This window comes from Borostomias antarcticus, assembly GCF_949987555.1.
Source record: "Borostomias antarcticus genome assembly, chromosome: 2".
Classification (NCBI taxonomy): Eukaryota; Metazoa; Chordata; class Actinopteri; order Stomiiformes; family Stomiidae; genus Borostomias; species Borostomias antarcticus.
The window spans coordinates 2,450,671-2,463,937 of NC_140235.1; the positions used below are offsets into that span (position 1 = coordinate 2,450,671).

Here is a 13,267-nt window from a genome sequence, read left to right on the forward strand (position 1 = left end):
CCCCCGGTGGAATGAAGCGGTCACAGAGAACACGGGCGCAGCTGTCAGAAACGCCGGGATGACTGACTGTAGGTTGGTGTGAACTGGGCCTTAAGGAAGCCAAGGTAGTGAAGTGAGACCCCTCGGTCTGTGTGGGGTCTCGCTTCAGAAGAGGAGAGGACGGAATGGAAGAGAAGAGCGAAGACTCTGATCTCTTCACTCATGTTTAAACTCTGTTCATATATCTCGAATTATTTCAAATGAAATATGAGATGATTTAAAAAAAATATGAGGGGAAATTGTGGTTCTGAGTAAGAATTTTACGCATAAATGTTGAATGGACATAAAACTAGAACGCTTTGAGAAAAGCGGTGACATAAATCACTTTGACAGGTCATTGTAGATGATCCTGAAAAGCTCAGCAGGCCGACGTTTCCAGCGCGCTGCCCACAGAGTCTGACCCCGTCTGCTGAGGTGACCTGATTCAAGACGCCACACTGACCCACATACAAGCGCTGTATAATCCTACAACTATTTAACCCCCATACATCCCACTGTCACTTACATTGTGCATTACTTCTACGTCTGATGTCATTGGGAATATTTCTACACTATACCTCATCTCAATGAACCGCAACGATATTTAATAACCCGCCATTTTGGGTTTTGTGAGGTCAAAACAATCTCGGTAGCATTGAATGATACGCATGAAAAGCAATACATTTTTTATGCATAAAAAAAACGAACGTCAAGTTTCTACTACATGAATGAGTACATGCTTTACTCTCTGTAAAGCGCATTGTGTTGCCTCTGTGTATGAAATGCGCTGTACAAATAAAGTTTGATTTGATTTGATTTGACACAGATTCACCCTCAGAGTGACGTTCTCCTACCTTGTCTATCATGCGTCTGGCCTCCTCCTCCTCAGGGTTCCGGTTCTCCAGTTCTATCGTGTAGGTTCCCTTATCGCTCTGGTCGTCGTCCGGCTCCTTGTCTCCCTCCCCGGCCCCCCTCGGGGCTTCCTCGCTGGGGGTGGTCAGGTGACCCGTGCTGACCGAGCTCCGCCCCAAACTGGGGTCCTCTGACCGCTGTTTCAGCAGCACGCGGGCGGCCGTCGGGGCGCCCGCCACTATGGTCGGCGATATCGTCACGCAGCTCTTGGTGTAGTCGGCGGCGGGGGTGGCGACGGCATTGGCGATGGCGTTGGCGATGGCGTTGGCGGCAGAGCTGGTGGCCCTGGGGTGGGAGGGCGGCGTGGGGCACAGTCCCTCCCCGGCCACGCCCCCGGGCAGCGGTGCAGTCTGGGAAAAGGAGTACGAGCGGCGCTTGCGAGGGTTCTCCTCGTCGTAGAACTCAATCATGAAGGCAGTTCTGCTGCCGCCGCTGCTGCCGCCACTCCGGACGCCGGCTCCGCCCCCTAGGGCGTGCGCGGCCCTCAGGCGCTCCTCCAGAGCCAGCCGCCGGCTGCCGAAATGCAGGCCGGGCCCGTTCTCCGAGTCGCTCTGGGTGCCGTCCTCATGCTTGCTGCCTGGATGGACAATACACAGAGGGAAGCGCCATGTAAGGTTACGACACAATCAGTATCCCCATCACAATGTGTCTCCGCACCTTAACCCTAGACCAGACAGGAAACACAACCTTTAACCCTGATAAACAGCTAAACAGAGAAAGCTGCATCCCACAGCGGCACGACCGTCCGGTCTGCTGGTAGGCTAGGCAGTGTGTAACAGTGTTCTGAACACACAGCCCCACCAACCCCCAGCCCAGCCTCTGAAGGGGGCAGGATCAAGGAGAGGAGGGGGGGGGCAGGAAGGAGGGAGAGGGGGGGTGGGGCAGGAAGGAGGGAGAGGGGGGGGCGGGTACTCTTCTTAAGTAGGGGGCTCAGGAAATAGCACGCAGCCAGAGCTGACAGTGTTGATCTGGGGAGGGGGAGAGCCGGTGCGATGCCCCAGACAGACAGAGGCTCTTCATGGTGCAGCGCTCAGACAAAGGAGGCTCGGCCCCAACAGCACCACATGAGTCAGACTGCATCTCCTCTCCACACACTCGCACACACACACACACACACACACACACACACGCACACAGCGCACACACACACACACACACACACACACACACACAGAGCGCACACAGCGCACACACACACAGATTGCACACACACACTCACACACACACACACACGTATGCAAGCACATACAGTACTGTAAACACACACACACATGTATGCAAGCACATACTGTACAGTACTGTAAACACACACACACACACATGTATGCAAGCACATACAGTACTGTAAATACACACACACACACCACACACACACACACACAGAGCGCACACACAGCGCACACACAAACACAGAGTGCACACACACACACACACACACACACACATGTATGCAAGCACATACAGTACTGTAAACACACACACACATGTATGCAAGCGCATACAGTACTGTAAACACACACACACACACACACCACACACACACACACACACACACGTCTGCAAGCGCATACAGCACTGTAAACACACACACACACAAACCACACACACACACACACACACATGTATGTAAGCACATACAGTACTGTAAACACACACACATACAAACCACACACAAACCACACCCACACACACACATGTATGCAAGCACATACAGTACTGTAAACACACACACACACATGTATGCAAGCACATACAGTACTGTAAATACACACACACACACACACACACACACACACACACACACACACACAATAGCCTCCAACATAGACAACAGATAAGCCAACACAATAGAGCAAACAAAATGATGTCACGATATTAGGGTTATATTAAAACCCTCACACAAACGCAAGATACAATCTCACAATCTTCAGATACTTCGCCTTGAGAATCCTCTCTGACCCCCGTGTCCGTTGTATAGTAGAGACCTCCCTGAGAGCATGAGTATTAACCCCAGTGACTGTATCCCAGGATCCCCTCGGCTCGTCTGAGTTAACCCTCGCATGTACCCACACACACCCTCCTAGGAGCTGACCACATCACTGAGCATGCCTCACACACACATGAACGCCTCTCTCACACTCCTCTCACACACACACGGACGCCTCACATGCACAACATACAGGCACGCCTCCCACACACCCAGGGCTGAAAATGAACACCTGCCACCGGCCAAATGCAGGTAAAATTTCCAATTGGCGACTAGATTTCGGAAGGCTATCTGAAAAATATATATACTTGGCCGGTGACTCACCATGAGCCAAAAAGTTAATTTTCACCCCTGCACACACACACACACACACACACACACAATCTCACAAACATGTGCACGTCTCTCTCTCTCTCTCTCTCTCTCACACACACATATACACACACACACGCACACACAGGTTACCACCATCCAAATGCAGATGCCCCAAGCTCACCAACAGTCCTGTTCCTCCCCGGTCCCGTCCGAGACTCCCTCTCTCTCTCCAGCTTCCAGCCTTTCAGCGTTCAGCCCAACACACAGCGGAGCAGCCACACCTAGAACTGGATGGACTGAAATGTCCTCCCCGCCAGCGCTTGTCCCTACGCCCCCTCCCTCCAATCAGCAGCTCTCCACCTCCCCTAGTTCACTCGTGTCTCGTAAATCTTTATTCAACCCCTTCCTGACAGCCCCCCCCCCGCCCCCTGCCTCCACCGTCAAGCATCATAAATTAGCACCCGTTTAATTATCTAGCTCCCCTCTAAGTATAGCCCACCCCACCCTCTCTCGTCAGCGCAGCGCCCTAACACAGAACAAGCCTACTCAGCAGATACCGCCAGCAGGTAGAGGCACAAAGACGAAAGAAAGAGGGACTGACATAATGTTACCAGTCCTACCCCGACAATGCATAGCAACAAACCCCAGAGGCAGAGATTAGGTAGTAGACAGTGTCCAACCAGAACCTTCAGCGATAACTATGAGGCAATTGCTATTCCTTAAGCTCTATACATGTGGATTAACACTCGCAGAGTTGGGGGATGGATGTAGCTCACAGCTCACAGCTTCGCACGCGGCCGTGGATAAGCGCGTTTGACGGGGGTGCTGTGATATGGGGGAGGTAGCTAGCTAGCTAGCTAGCTAGCGACTGTGTGCTACTGTGCTATGCTATGCTAAGCCCTGCCAGTGTGTGTCAAGAGAGCCTGATATGAGTGTGGAGACGGGGATTTAACAGAGCTGAGAGCTAATCCTCTAAAGCAGGAAGCAGGTCTAGCTTGACTTCACTAGTAGTACTGTGAATCTGTGAGGGTGAGCTTAACAGGAAGTGTTAAGCGTTTCTATCCACCGACGAACGAGAGAGAACAAAGAGAAGGGTTGAAGGATGGAGGGAACGAGGAGAGCGAGCAAAACCCTCACCTTTCAGCCTCTTCAGATAGACGGGAACGTCACTCTTGATGCTCTTGCTGTCCTCCTCCGTCGATTCGTTACGCACCAGTGTGGGGTCGTTGTGGGCCAGCCAATCAGCCACCTTGCTCTCCGACGCCATCATGGCGGCCTGCAGGGTGCTCAGCTCCCGTCCGCCCGGCTGTCCCGCCTTCTTCGAGCGCGGCCGCTGCTCCGGGGTGAACTTGGACACGTGGTCCTTGATGGTGACCTTGCCCGGGGAGGTGTCGTCAAACTCGATGGTGAAGGAGGCGTGGCCGGACGCGGAGTTCGTGGCGGCGGCGTTGGCGCCCTCCGTGTCTTTGGTGGGGATCTCGTGGATGCCGTTGTCGGCCATCTGACCCTCCTTGGTGGGGATCTCAAAGTAGCTGGGCTCCTGGCCGTCCTCCTTGGACCGGTCACCCCTCCTGGCCTCTCTGTCTGGATTGAAGAGGACACATACAGTAGAAAAATGAATACTTTATCGATCCTCAATAAAGTCCTCAACAGCGGCGTGAACACGTGAAGAACAACGTCAACGAACCACAACGAGCACGAGGTCAGATACATGGACAGAATATCTGACCATCAGTATCTGAAGACTGAAGAGGTCGGACCAAGTCACCAATCGGAGGTGCCGATTCTGAAGCCTCGCCATTAGTCAGAATCAGTGTCGGGAGCCATGGGGGAACAACAGAGCTCCGAACGACAGGACAGACCGCTCTACCGAACAAGCACAAAGCCATCTGTGTCACTCTGACAGGAGAACTAATGGGCCAGCCAATTAAAACCCTTTGGGCTACTTACTAGTAAACAATCTGGGCTACTAATTCGCTTAATTCGTTCTGATTAAGTGCCAGCGCTCCATGAGATGTGGATGTGATAAATGAGGTGTTTGGAAAATTGAGTGACCATCTGTTTTATACCAATGGTGATGTGGTACCACAAAACCAGTCAGCTTTGCAAATGCACCAAGCAGGTGGTAAATCCGTAGATGCTAGTGTTGAGCAAACTAACTAACTAACTAACTAACTAACTAACTAACTAACTCATTAGCTAAAGATGTTGAGACCTTAGCACTACAATGTTTTAGAGAAACTCCAGATCGGTGAGTATACTGTGGCTGTTAATTCATCCTCCCTTCTCCATCCAACTTCTCTAAACCATGACAAGAATGTTGCCTTTAGAACTTCCTCTTTCCCAGCCTGCCTCAGTAAAAAAAAATGATGATGTCATTCAGAATCACATGAGATCTCTGGAGACACCCATGTAAAGGCACAGACTTCTGACCACTCAGTTCATAACACTGACTTTCATCCGAGTACACTACAAGAGCAGGTGCGAGATACGGAGCTGTACACCGACAGCAGTCGTGTTATTACATATTAATGGCAGCCCACTCCTGTATACTGTACATGGAGACCCTGCTTAGTCAGTTGTTTTCTTCATATGTACCACACCAACCTGGACTGTCCTCAACAGAAAAAAAAACATGCACTAGTGACCACTTCAACTCTAAAAAGACACACTTCACTGAATATCAACAGCCACAGGTAGTCAAATGAGAGAGAGAGAGAGAGAGAGAGAGAGACACAGAGAGAGACACAGAGAGAGAGAGAGACAGAGAGAGAGAGAGAGAGACACAGAGAGAGAGAGAGCGAGAGAGAGAGAGACACAGAGAGAGAGAGAGAGAGAGAGAGCACAAGTGTAGACAAAAGCAGATGCCAAAACCAAAAAGACCTGGACCTGACTTGGAGTAAAATTCCCAGTTAGCAGTTAGCATGTCCTCAGACTCAGCCATTAGAGAAAGTGATAGAAAGCCGAATGCTACTCACCCCGGCGCAGACAGGCAGACAGGCTGGGTAGTGAGTAAACTCTGTAGACTCACCACGGCACAGACAGGCAGACAGGCTGGGTAGAGAGTCAACTCTGTAGACTCACCACGGCACAGACAGGCTGGGTAGAGAGTCAACTCTGTAGACTCACCCCAGCGCAGACAGGCTGAGTAGTGAGTGTTCCTCAGCGTGTTTCAGCCTCGTGTGAGAGAGCTGCTGTTCTGCCGTAACCAAATAGCCCTGTCTGACAATACACAGGGAGGGGGTCTGACGGGCCGCTACAACAGAGGCTATTCACAGCCCGTTCCTTAACTCTCTCTCTCTCTCTCTCTCTCTCTCTTTCTCTCAGTGTCTCTCTCTCCTCTCTCTCTTTCTCTCTCTGTCTCTCTCTCCTCTCTCTCCTTCTTTCTCTTTCTCTCTCTCTCTCTCTCCCTCCCTCTCTCTCTCCTCTCTCTCTCCCTCTCTCTCTTTCTCTCTCTATCCCTCTCTCTCTCTCCCTCTCTCTCTCTCTCTCTCTCACTTCCCTACTCTAGCTGTAGCTCTGGTGTTCTCTCTGCTAGTAGAGAAACATGCTTACTAAACAAAAAAATATATTGAAAAGATTTGTGTGAGGGCTTTTGATGTGAAATGCAAATCCCTCCCAAGACCTTAAGGGAAAACAGCCCACTCATGCAGAAATGCTTGCTGAACTATTAGGATAGTCAGAATCAGAATCCATGTATTGCCAGTTAGTACAACATACTGTACTCGGAATTTACAATAATTAATGGTGCATAACACAGATGGAGACTACAGCAGACAGGGTGCAGGGACAAGACAGTACAGTGCAAATGAGCAGTACAGTATGAATACAAAACACAATAGGTGTGTACTAAATGTAGTGTGATGAGTGTATATACTGTACACTAAGTGTGCAGAGTGTTATGTGTGTGTGATGTTTATATACAGTGTGTGTGACATGTGATATGTGTGTGTGTGGTGCGAGCTATACACAGTACGGTCAGCTGTCATGTGCAAGTAGTGTTACAGAGACAGAGTCAGAAGGGGGAGGAGTCAGAGGGGGTCACAAGCCTCGTTGATGAGGTTAATGGCCGTGGGGAAGAAGCTGTTTTTGCGGCGTGAGGTCTCGGCCCTGATGGACCGCAGCCTCCTGCCGGAGGGGAGTGGTTCAAAGAGATTATGGCCGGGGTAAGAGGGGTCGGCCGCCATCTTTCTAGCCCGCTTCGGGGCCCTGGAGGCGTGGAGGGCCCTGGAGGGATGGCAGGTTGCAGCCGATCACCCTCTCAGTGGAGCAGATGATGCGCTGCAGTCTGCCCTTGTCTTTGGCTGTAGCAGCGAAGTAGGCCTACCAGGTGGTGATGGAGGAGGTGAGGATGGACTCGATGATGGAGGTGTAGAAGAGTATCATCATGGTCTTTGGCATGTTGAATTTCTTCAGCTGCCTCAGGAAGTACATCTTCTGCTGTGTCTAATGTTTTAACGTTGACTAAGGTGTGAACAGAAGCCTATACACACCTGATAAGCTATTGAGAGATCGTGGTACAAAATAGATTGTTAACACTTTACAATAAGGGTACATTAATAAGCATTAGTTAATGCATTATTAAGCATTAAGTAACAGTTAACTAATGTTTCTATTAACCATTTACTAATGTTATTTATGTTAACTAAGGTTAACTCCCCTAACCCTAATCCTAACCTTAACTAAGGTATTCATTAACATTAGTAACCTAACCTAACCCTAAATAAGCATTAGTTAACTGTTAACTAATGTTTTTTGTGACCCTTATTGTAAAGTGTGACCAATAGATTTTTATAATTGGAAGTGGTTTTCATGAGAGCCAACGTTAGAGTGTGAAACCAACTAGTCCAGTACAATAAGACCGTGATAGACAGTTAGCTCACAAGCTCACAACTAGCCGTCGCTTCCATAACATAACGCTAGCTGTCGGTGGCTAAAGCAGTTAGCTAATGTGACAATGATGATTCCTGTAAGGTTAGCTATTTTGATGCAGCTAATGTTACAGGAATCATTGTAAAATTAGTTGCAGTACATTCATTGCGAGTTGAATTGTGGGACGTGATGTGACAGTGTTTGTTCGGTTTAGGCGGGTGATAAAGTCACTGTCAATTGTAGCATCAAGTAGCTACATTCATTGCAAGTTAAAATGTGAGGACGAGATGTGCTATGATGGGATGCATATCCTCGATTTTCCTCCTCACATACCAGTCTGCTTTGCTAACCATCTTGGGAGTTGGGAAAAGAATAATCTCCCAAAACAATAACACTAGGGAATTGGGAAAAGAATAATCTGCCATAACAATACTGCGTGCATAATCAATTCTTAGTGGTAGACAATTTGATGCAAGCGCACTCAACTGGACATGCTGGCTGACCCTGCTAGTGAACTCAAGTCAACAGCTGTTATTTTGAAACTGACCACATATTGGGAATCTACATGGTTACTTTCTCGCCTGAATAAGTCAACAGCTGTTATTTTGAAACTGACCGCATACTGAGAATCTACATGGTTACTTTCTCGCTTAAAAAATATAACAACACCAACAACAATTACTAGATGACTTGCTCGTGTTTGTTGCTTTCTCTAACAGTGTTAATTTGGTCTAGGCGAGAGATAACGTCTATAACGTTAGATTTGGGTGGAGGGACTACACTGCCCTCTTGTGGTGCCGACAGGGAGCTGCCGGCCAGCAACAAACGACGACCAGAGCTACCGAGCAAGTGACAATGTGACGATCCCTACAGCTGCTGGCCTTCGGCATCAGCCCAAAAAAGTATGTATATACAAGTAGCAGCACTTTACTGTCTGGAAACAACTTTACAGTTAGTTCTCTGCTCTCTGCCACAGACCATATATGACATGAGGGTGGTTACTGTAAGGGATTTCTTTACTGTAAGGGATTTCTTTACTGTAAGGGATTTCTTTACTGTAAGGGATGAAGCCAAAGACACACAATTCCTTTGACTTACTCATACGGACGTCACTAATCCCATTTGTGAAGTCGTCCTAAAATTCCTCCAGGTTTCTCAAGAATACGTTTCAATGCATTCCAAAATGTTTTAAGTCTTTATCCTGTAGGTGGGTGAAGAGAAACGCGGCTGGTTCAAGGACAGTTAGTCTGCTGGTCTGGGGTCTGGTCCTAGTTTGAGGACAGTTAGTCTGCTGGTCTGGGGTCTGGTCCTGGGGTCTGGTCCTGGTTCGAGGACAGTTGTAGTCTGCTGGTCTGGGGTCTGGTGGTCCACCTCCCCCACTCCAGCACCCATTGGATGTCGTGCAGTGATGCAGTCTGGCCTAATCTCTAATCCTTTTACTCCTGCCCGGGGCAAGTTAATGGGATCCCCGCCCCCGCGGTCACAACACACACACACACACACACACACACACACACACACACACACACACACACACACAGACGGAAACACACATGTGCACCAACATGCACACACACACATGCGTAACTTCATGAATACACACACAAGCATGCACGCACGCGCACACACACACACACACACACACACACACACACACACACACACACACACACACACACACACACACGCAAAGTCTGTCTGGCCGACTGTGCATTACCCCCAATCCAAACAGACAACATAAGCTGGGGGCATTAACACAAAACCAACCCTTTCTCTACTTATAGAAAGTATCCTATGTTCTATAGAGCAACTTGAGCGTGCTACCACATATGGATTAGCACACTTCAGTATGAATACTAGACCACACACAGACACACGTATCCTATTTCCCTATAGTAATATATCTACTTTGATTCTTGGAAAACAGAGAAGAATCTCTGCCCGTTTAGATCCAAACATCCATCATTTCACTGCAAAAAACACTAGTTAAAATACATTACAGGAAATAAATACTGAATTTGAGGAGAAATTACTTAAAGGCCCTATGAGGAGTTTCGGGAAGCGGAAGTGTTTTCCACCCAAAAAGACCACATTTCCCATGAGCCTCCCCACGCACTCGTAAACCTTAGCTACCTGAGCCGGGTGTTTTGAAGACGGAACGATGACCACCGACGAGGTAATTACATAGGTCTTACTAGTAACGTTACTTTTGACAATATATAACGTCATATTTAAATTATTCTTCGTCTTGTCGGCGGCGTAGGCTACTGCAGTAAATTCGGCGTAGGCTACTGCCCACGAAATAATAATCTAAATATAAACTACATACAAGAAAATGGACACATAAACAAGCGTGGGTAATGTAGATTCACCCACATTAAAATGAGACTGTTTCGTAACCAAAAATAAACTCCTCTGGGTCCCTTTAATACTAGTGAAAGTATCTGTCCATGCAGCAAGATAATTTTACTTGATAAGAATTCTTAAAATAAGCTGGTTTGAGTCTAGAAATAAGACCAAACTAGTAAATAACCTTTAAAACAAGATCATTAATCTCATATTTCCAAAATGTAAGATTTTAAATCTTGGCCAGCGCAGAACAATTTGCCGTGTTGGGAGACCTACGTCTGTCTGACCCTGCCGCCCGGAGGTGGTTCTTACCGGCTGCAGAGCTGTCCTGCTACGTCTGTCTGACCCTGCCGCCCGGAGGTGGTTCTTACCGGCTGCAGGGCTGTCCTGCCACGTCTGTCTGACCCTGCCGCCCGGAGGTGGTTCTTACCGGCTGCAGGGCTGTCCTGCTACGTCTGTCTGACCCTGCCGCCCGGAGGTGGTTCTTACCGGCTGCAGGGCTGTCCTGCTACGTCTGTCTGACCCTGCCGCCCGGAGGTGGTTCTTACCGGCTGCAGAGCTGTCCTGCTTCTTGCCGGACGTCTTGATCTCCTGTTTGAAGGAGTTCTCGTCGTCTGCGTCCTCGTCCCCCCACCAGGAGGGCTGTCCATACAGGGGCGTCCCGCGGTGCAAGGCTGCTATGTCCCCTGGGAGACACGGACGAGAGGACGCACGAGTCTTAGATCACATCGCTCCGTACCTCTGGTTAAGGTAAGGGTGCTGTTTAGGGTCAGTTGTTATACACTTAAATGATTTACTATAATAGAGGACTGCCCATATATAAATAATGCATCCAAATATGAATAGTGTGTGTGTGTGTGTGTGTGTGTGAGAGAGAGAGAGAACTTAAATGATTCCTGAAGAGAGAGAGAGAGAGAGAGAGAGAGAGAGAGATTGTCCAGCCCTCCCTCTGCTACTGTGGTTAGTCATTATCTGCCCCAGTGTTCATATTCCAGCCAGCTGCCCAGCAGGCCAAGCCAGGGGCCGGACCCATCATCACCCAGAGACCTGCTAGTGATGCAGGGGTGGAGCAGGTCACATGACCAGAGACCTGCTAGTGATGCAGGGGTGGAGCAGGTCACATGACCAGAGACCTGCTAGTGATGCAGGGGTGGAGCAGGTCACATGACCTGAGACCTGCTAGTGATGCAGGGGTGGAGCAGGTCACATGACCTGAGACCTGCTAGTGATGCAGGGGTGGAGCAGGTCACATGACCAGAGACCTGCTAGTGATGCAGGGGTGGAGCAGGTCACATGACCTGAGACCTGCTAGTGATGCAGGGGTGGAGCAGGTCACATGACCTGAGACCTGCTAGTGATGCAGGGGTGGAGCAGGTCACATGACCTGAGACCTGCTAGTGATGCAGGGGTGGAGCAGGTCACATGACCTGAGACCTGCTAGTGATGCAGGGGTGGAGCAGGTCACATGACCTGAGACCTGCTAGTGATGCAGGGGTGGAGCAGGTCACATGACCTGAGACCTGCTAGTGATGCAGGGGTGGAGCAGGTCACATGACCTGAGACCTGCTAGTGATGCAGGGGTGGAGCAGGTCACATGACCTGAGACCTGCTAGTGATGCAGGGGTGGAGCAGGTCACATGACCAGAGACCTGCTAAGGATGTAGGGGTGGAGCAGGTCACATGACCTGAGACCTGCTAGTGATGCAGGGGTGGAGCAGGTCACATGACCTGAGACCTGCTAGTGATGCAGGGGTGGAGCAGGTCACATGACCTGAGACCTGCTAGTGATGCAGGGGTGGAGCAGGTCACATGACCAGAGACCTGCTAAGGATGTAGGGGTGGAGCAGGTCACAGATGGACACCGTGTCTGACCATGCAGAGTAGTACCTTAACCTGGATCCTAAAATTAATGGGGAGCCAGTGTAGGGTAACTACTGAGGGATCGGAGTAATGCTTACAATTCACACACACACACACACACACACACACACACACACACACACACACACACACACACACACACACACACATGCTTCCCACTTGATCAGCCCCATAATCCTCAGGCCTCTAACTACTAACCTATGGACATGGCCCAGGCTACCAAATATACACACAATTAGATGACACTTGTAGCCTAGCTGTATAATGTCCTGTACCAGCGGCTGGTACTTTAGCTGTTTAGAGAGAAATGCTTCTTCTAAACTAGAATCAAACGTCCAGTCTACTTCCAACAGGAACTCCTCACTGAGGTCCTCATTAATCACAATGACATCGGGTGAATTTGCATGTACATTTGAAAATATATGGGGGTCACTGCGTTGGAAGATTTGCAGCTTCATAGGGGAGTTCTTATGTTCTACAACAGAGGGGTGGAGGGTATTGATTGGTCCTTGGTTATGATATCAACAATTCTATCGTGTCTGGAATTGAACAGACCGTCGTAAAAGTGGCAACCGTTTAATATGTGGGACATGGATTCTCTATCTCTCTCTCTCTCACACACACACACGCACAAACACGCGGAACACATTAACATAAAACCGACTATTCGTGGGCTAGAATTACCCAGCAGGAGTGAAGGGGAAGCGCACATGTCGTGAGGTAATACCCTGTCTGTATGTGTGGCATCTGGGTGTGGGGGCATCTTCTCCCCTTTCATTACCAGCACTGCTGTGAGCTGACTTCCTGCCGCGCCAAGGCTGCAGGGCCATTAACAGCATTGTGGGTGGCATACTGGGTTAGAAGTGAGGAATTAGGAGCAGTGGTATGTCAGGGACCAATGCCCCATCTGGTGTTTCCCTGATCAGGGACAAC

General features: G+C 49.3%; 1 protein-coding gene across 1 annotated transcript in view; it reads right to left on the reverse strand.

The window, feature by feature from the left end:
* cep170aa (centrosomal protein 170Aa) overlaps positions 1–13,267 on the reverse strand; it is a gene marked incomplete at its 3' end in the record, with an annotated part of 40,282 nt that overhangs the window by 10,970 nt on the left and 16,045 nt on the right. The window contains exons 7-9 of the mRNA XM_084461377.1: positions 11,002–11,139; positions 4,370–4,816; positions 873–1,507 (exon numbers count right to left, since the gene is read on the reverse strand). Of these exons, the coding sequence (XP_084317503.1) occupies positions 873–1,507; positions 4,370–4,816; positions 11,002–11,139 (1,220 nt within the window). The remainder of the gene's footprint in view (positions 1–872; positions 1,508–4,369; positions 4,817–11,001; positions 11,140–13,267) is intronic.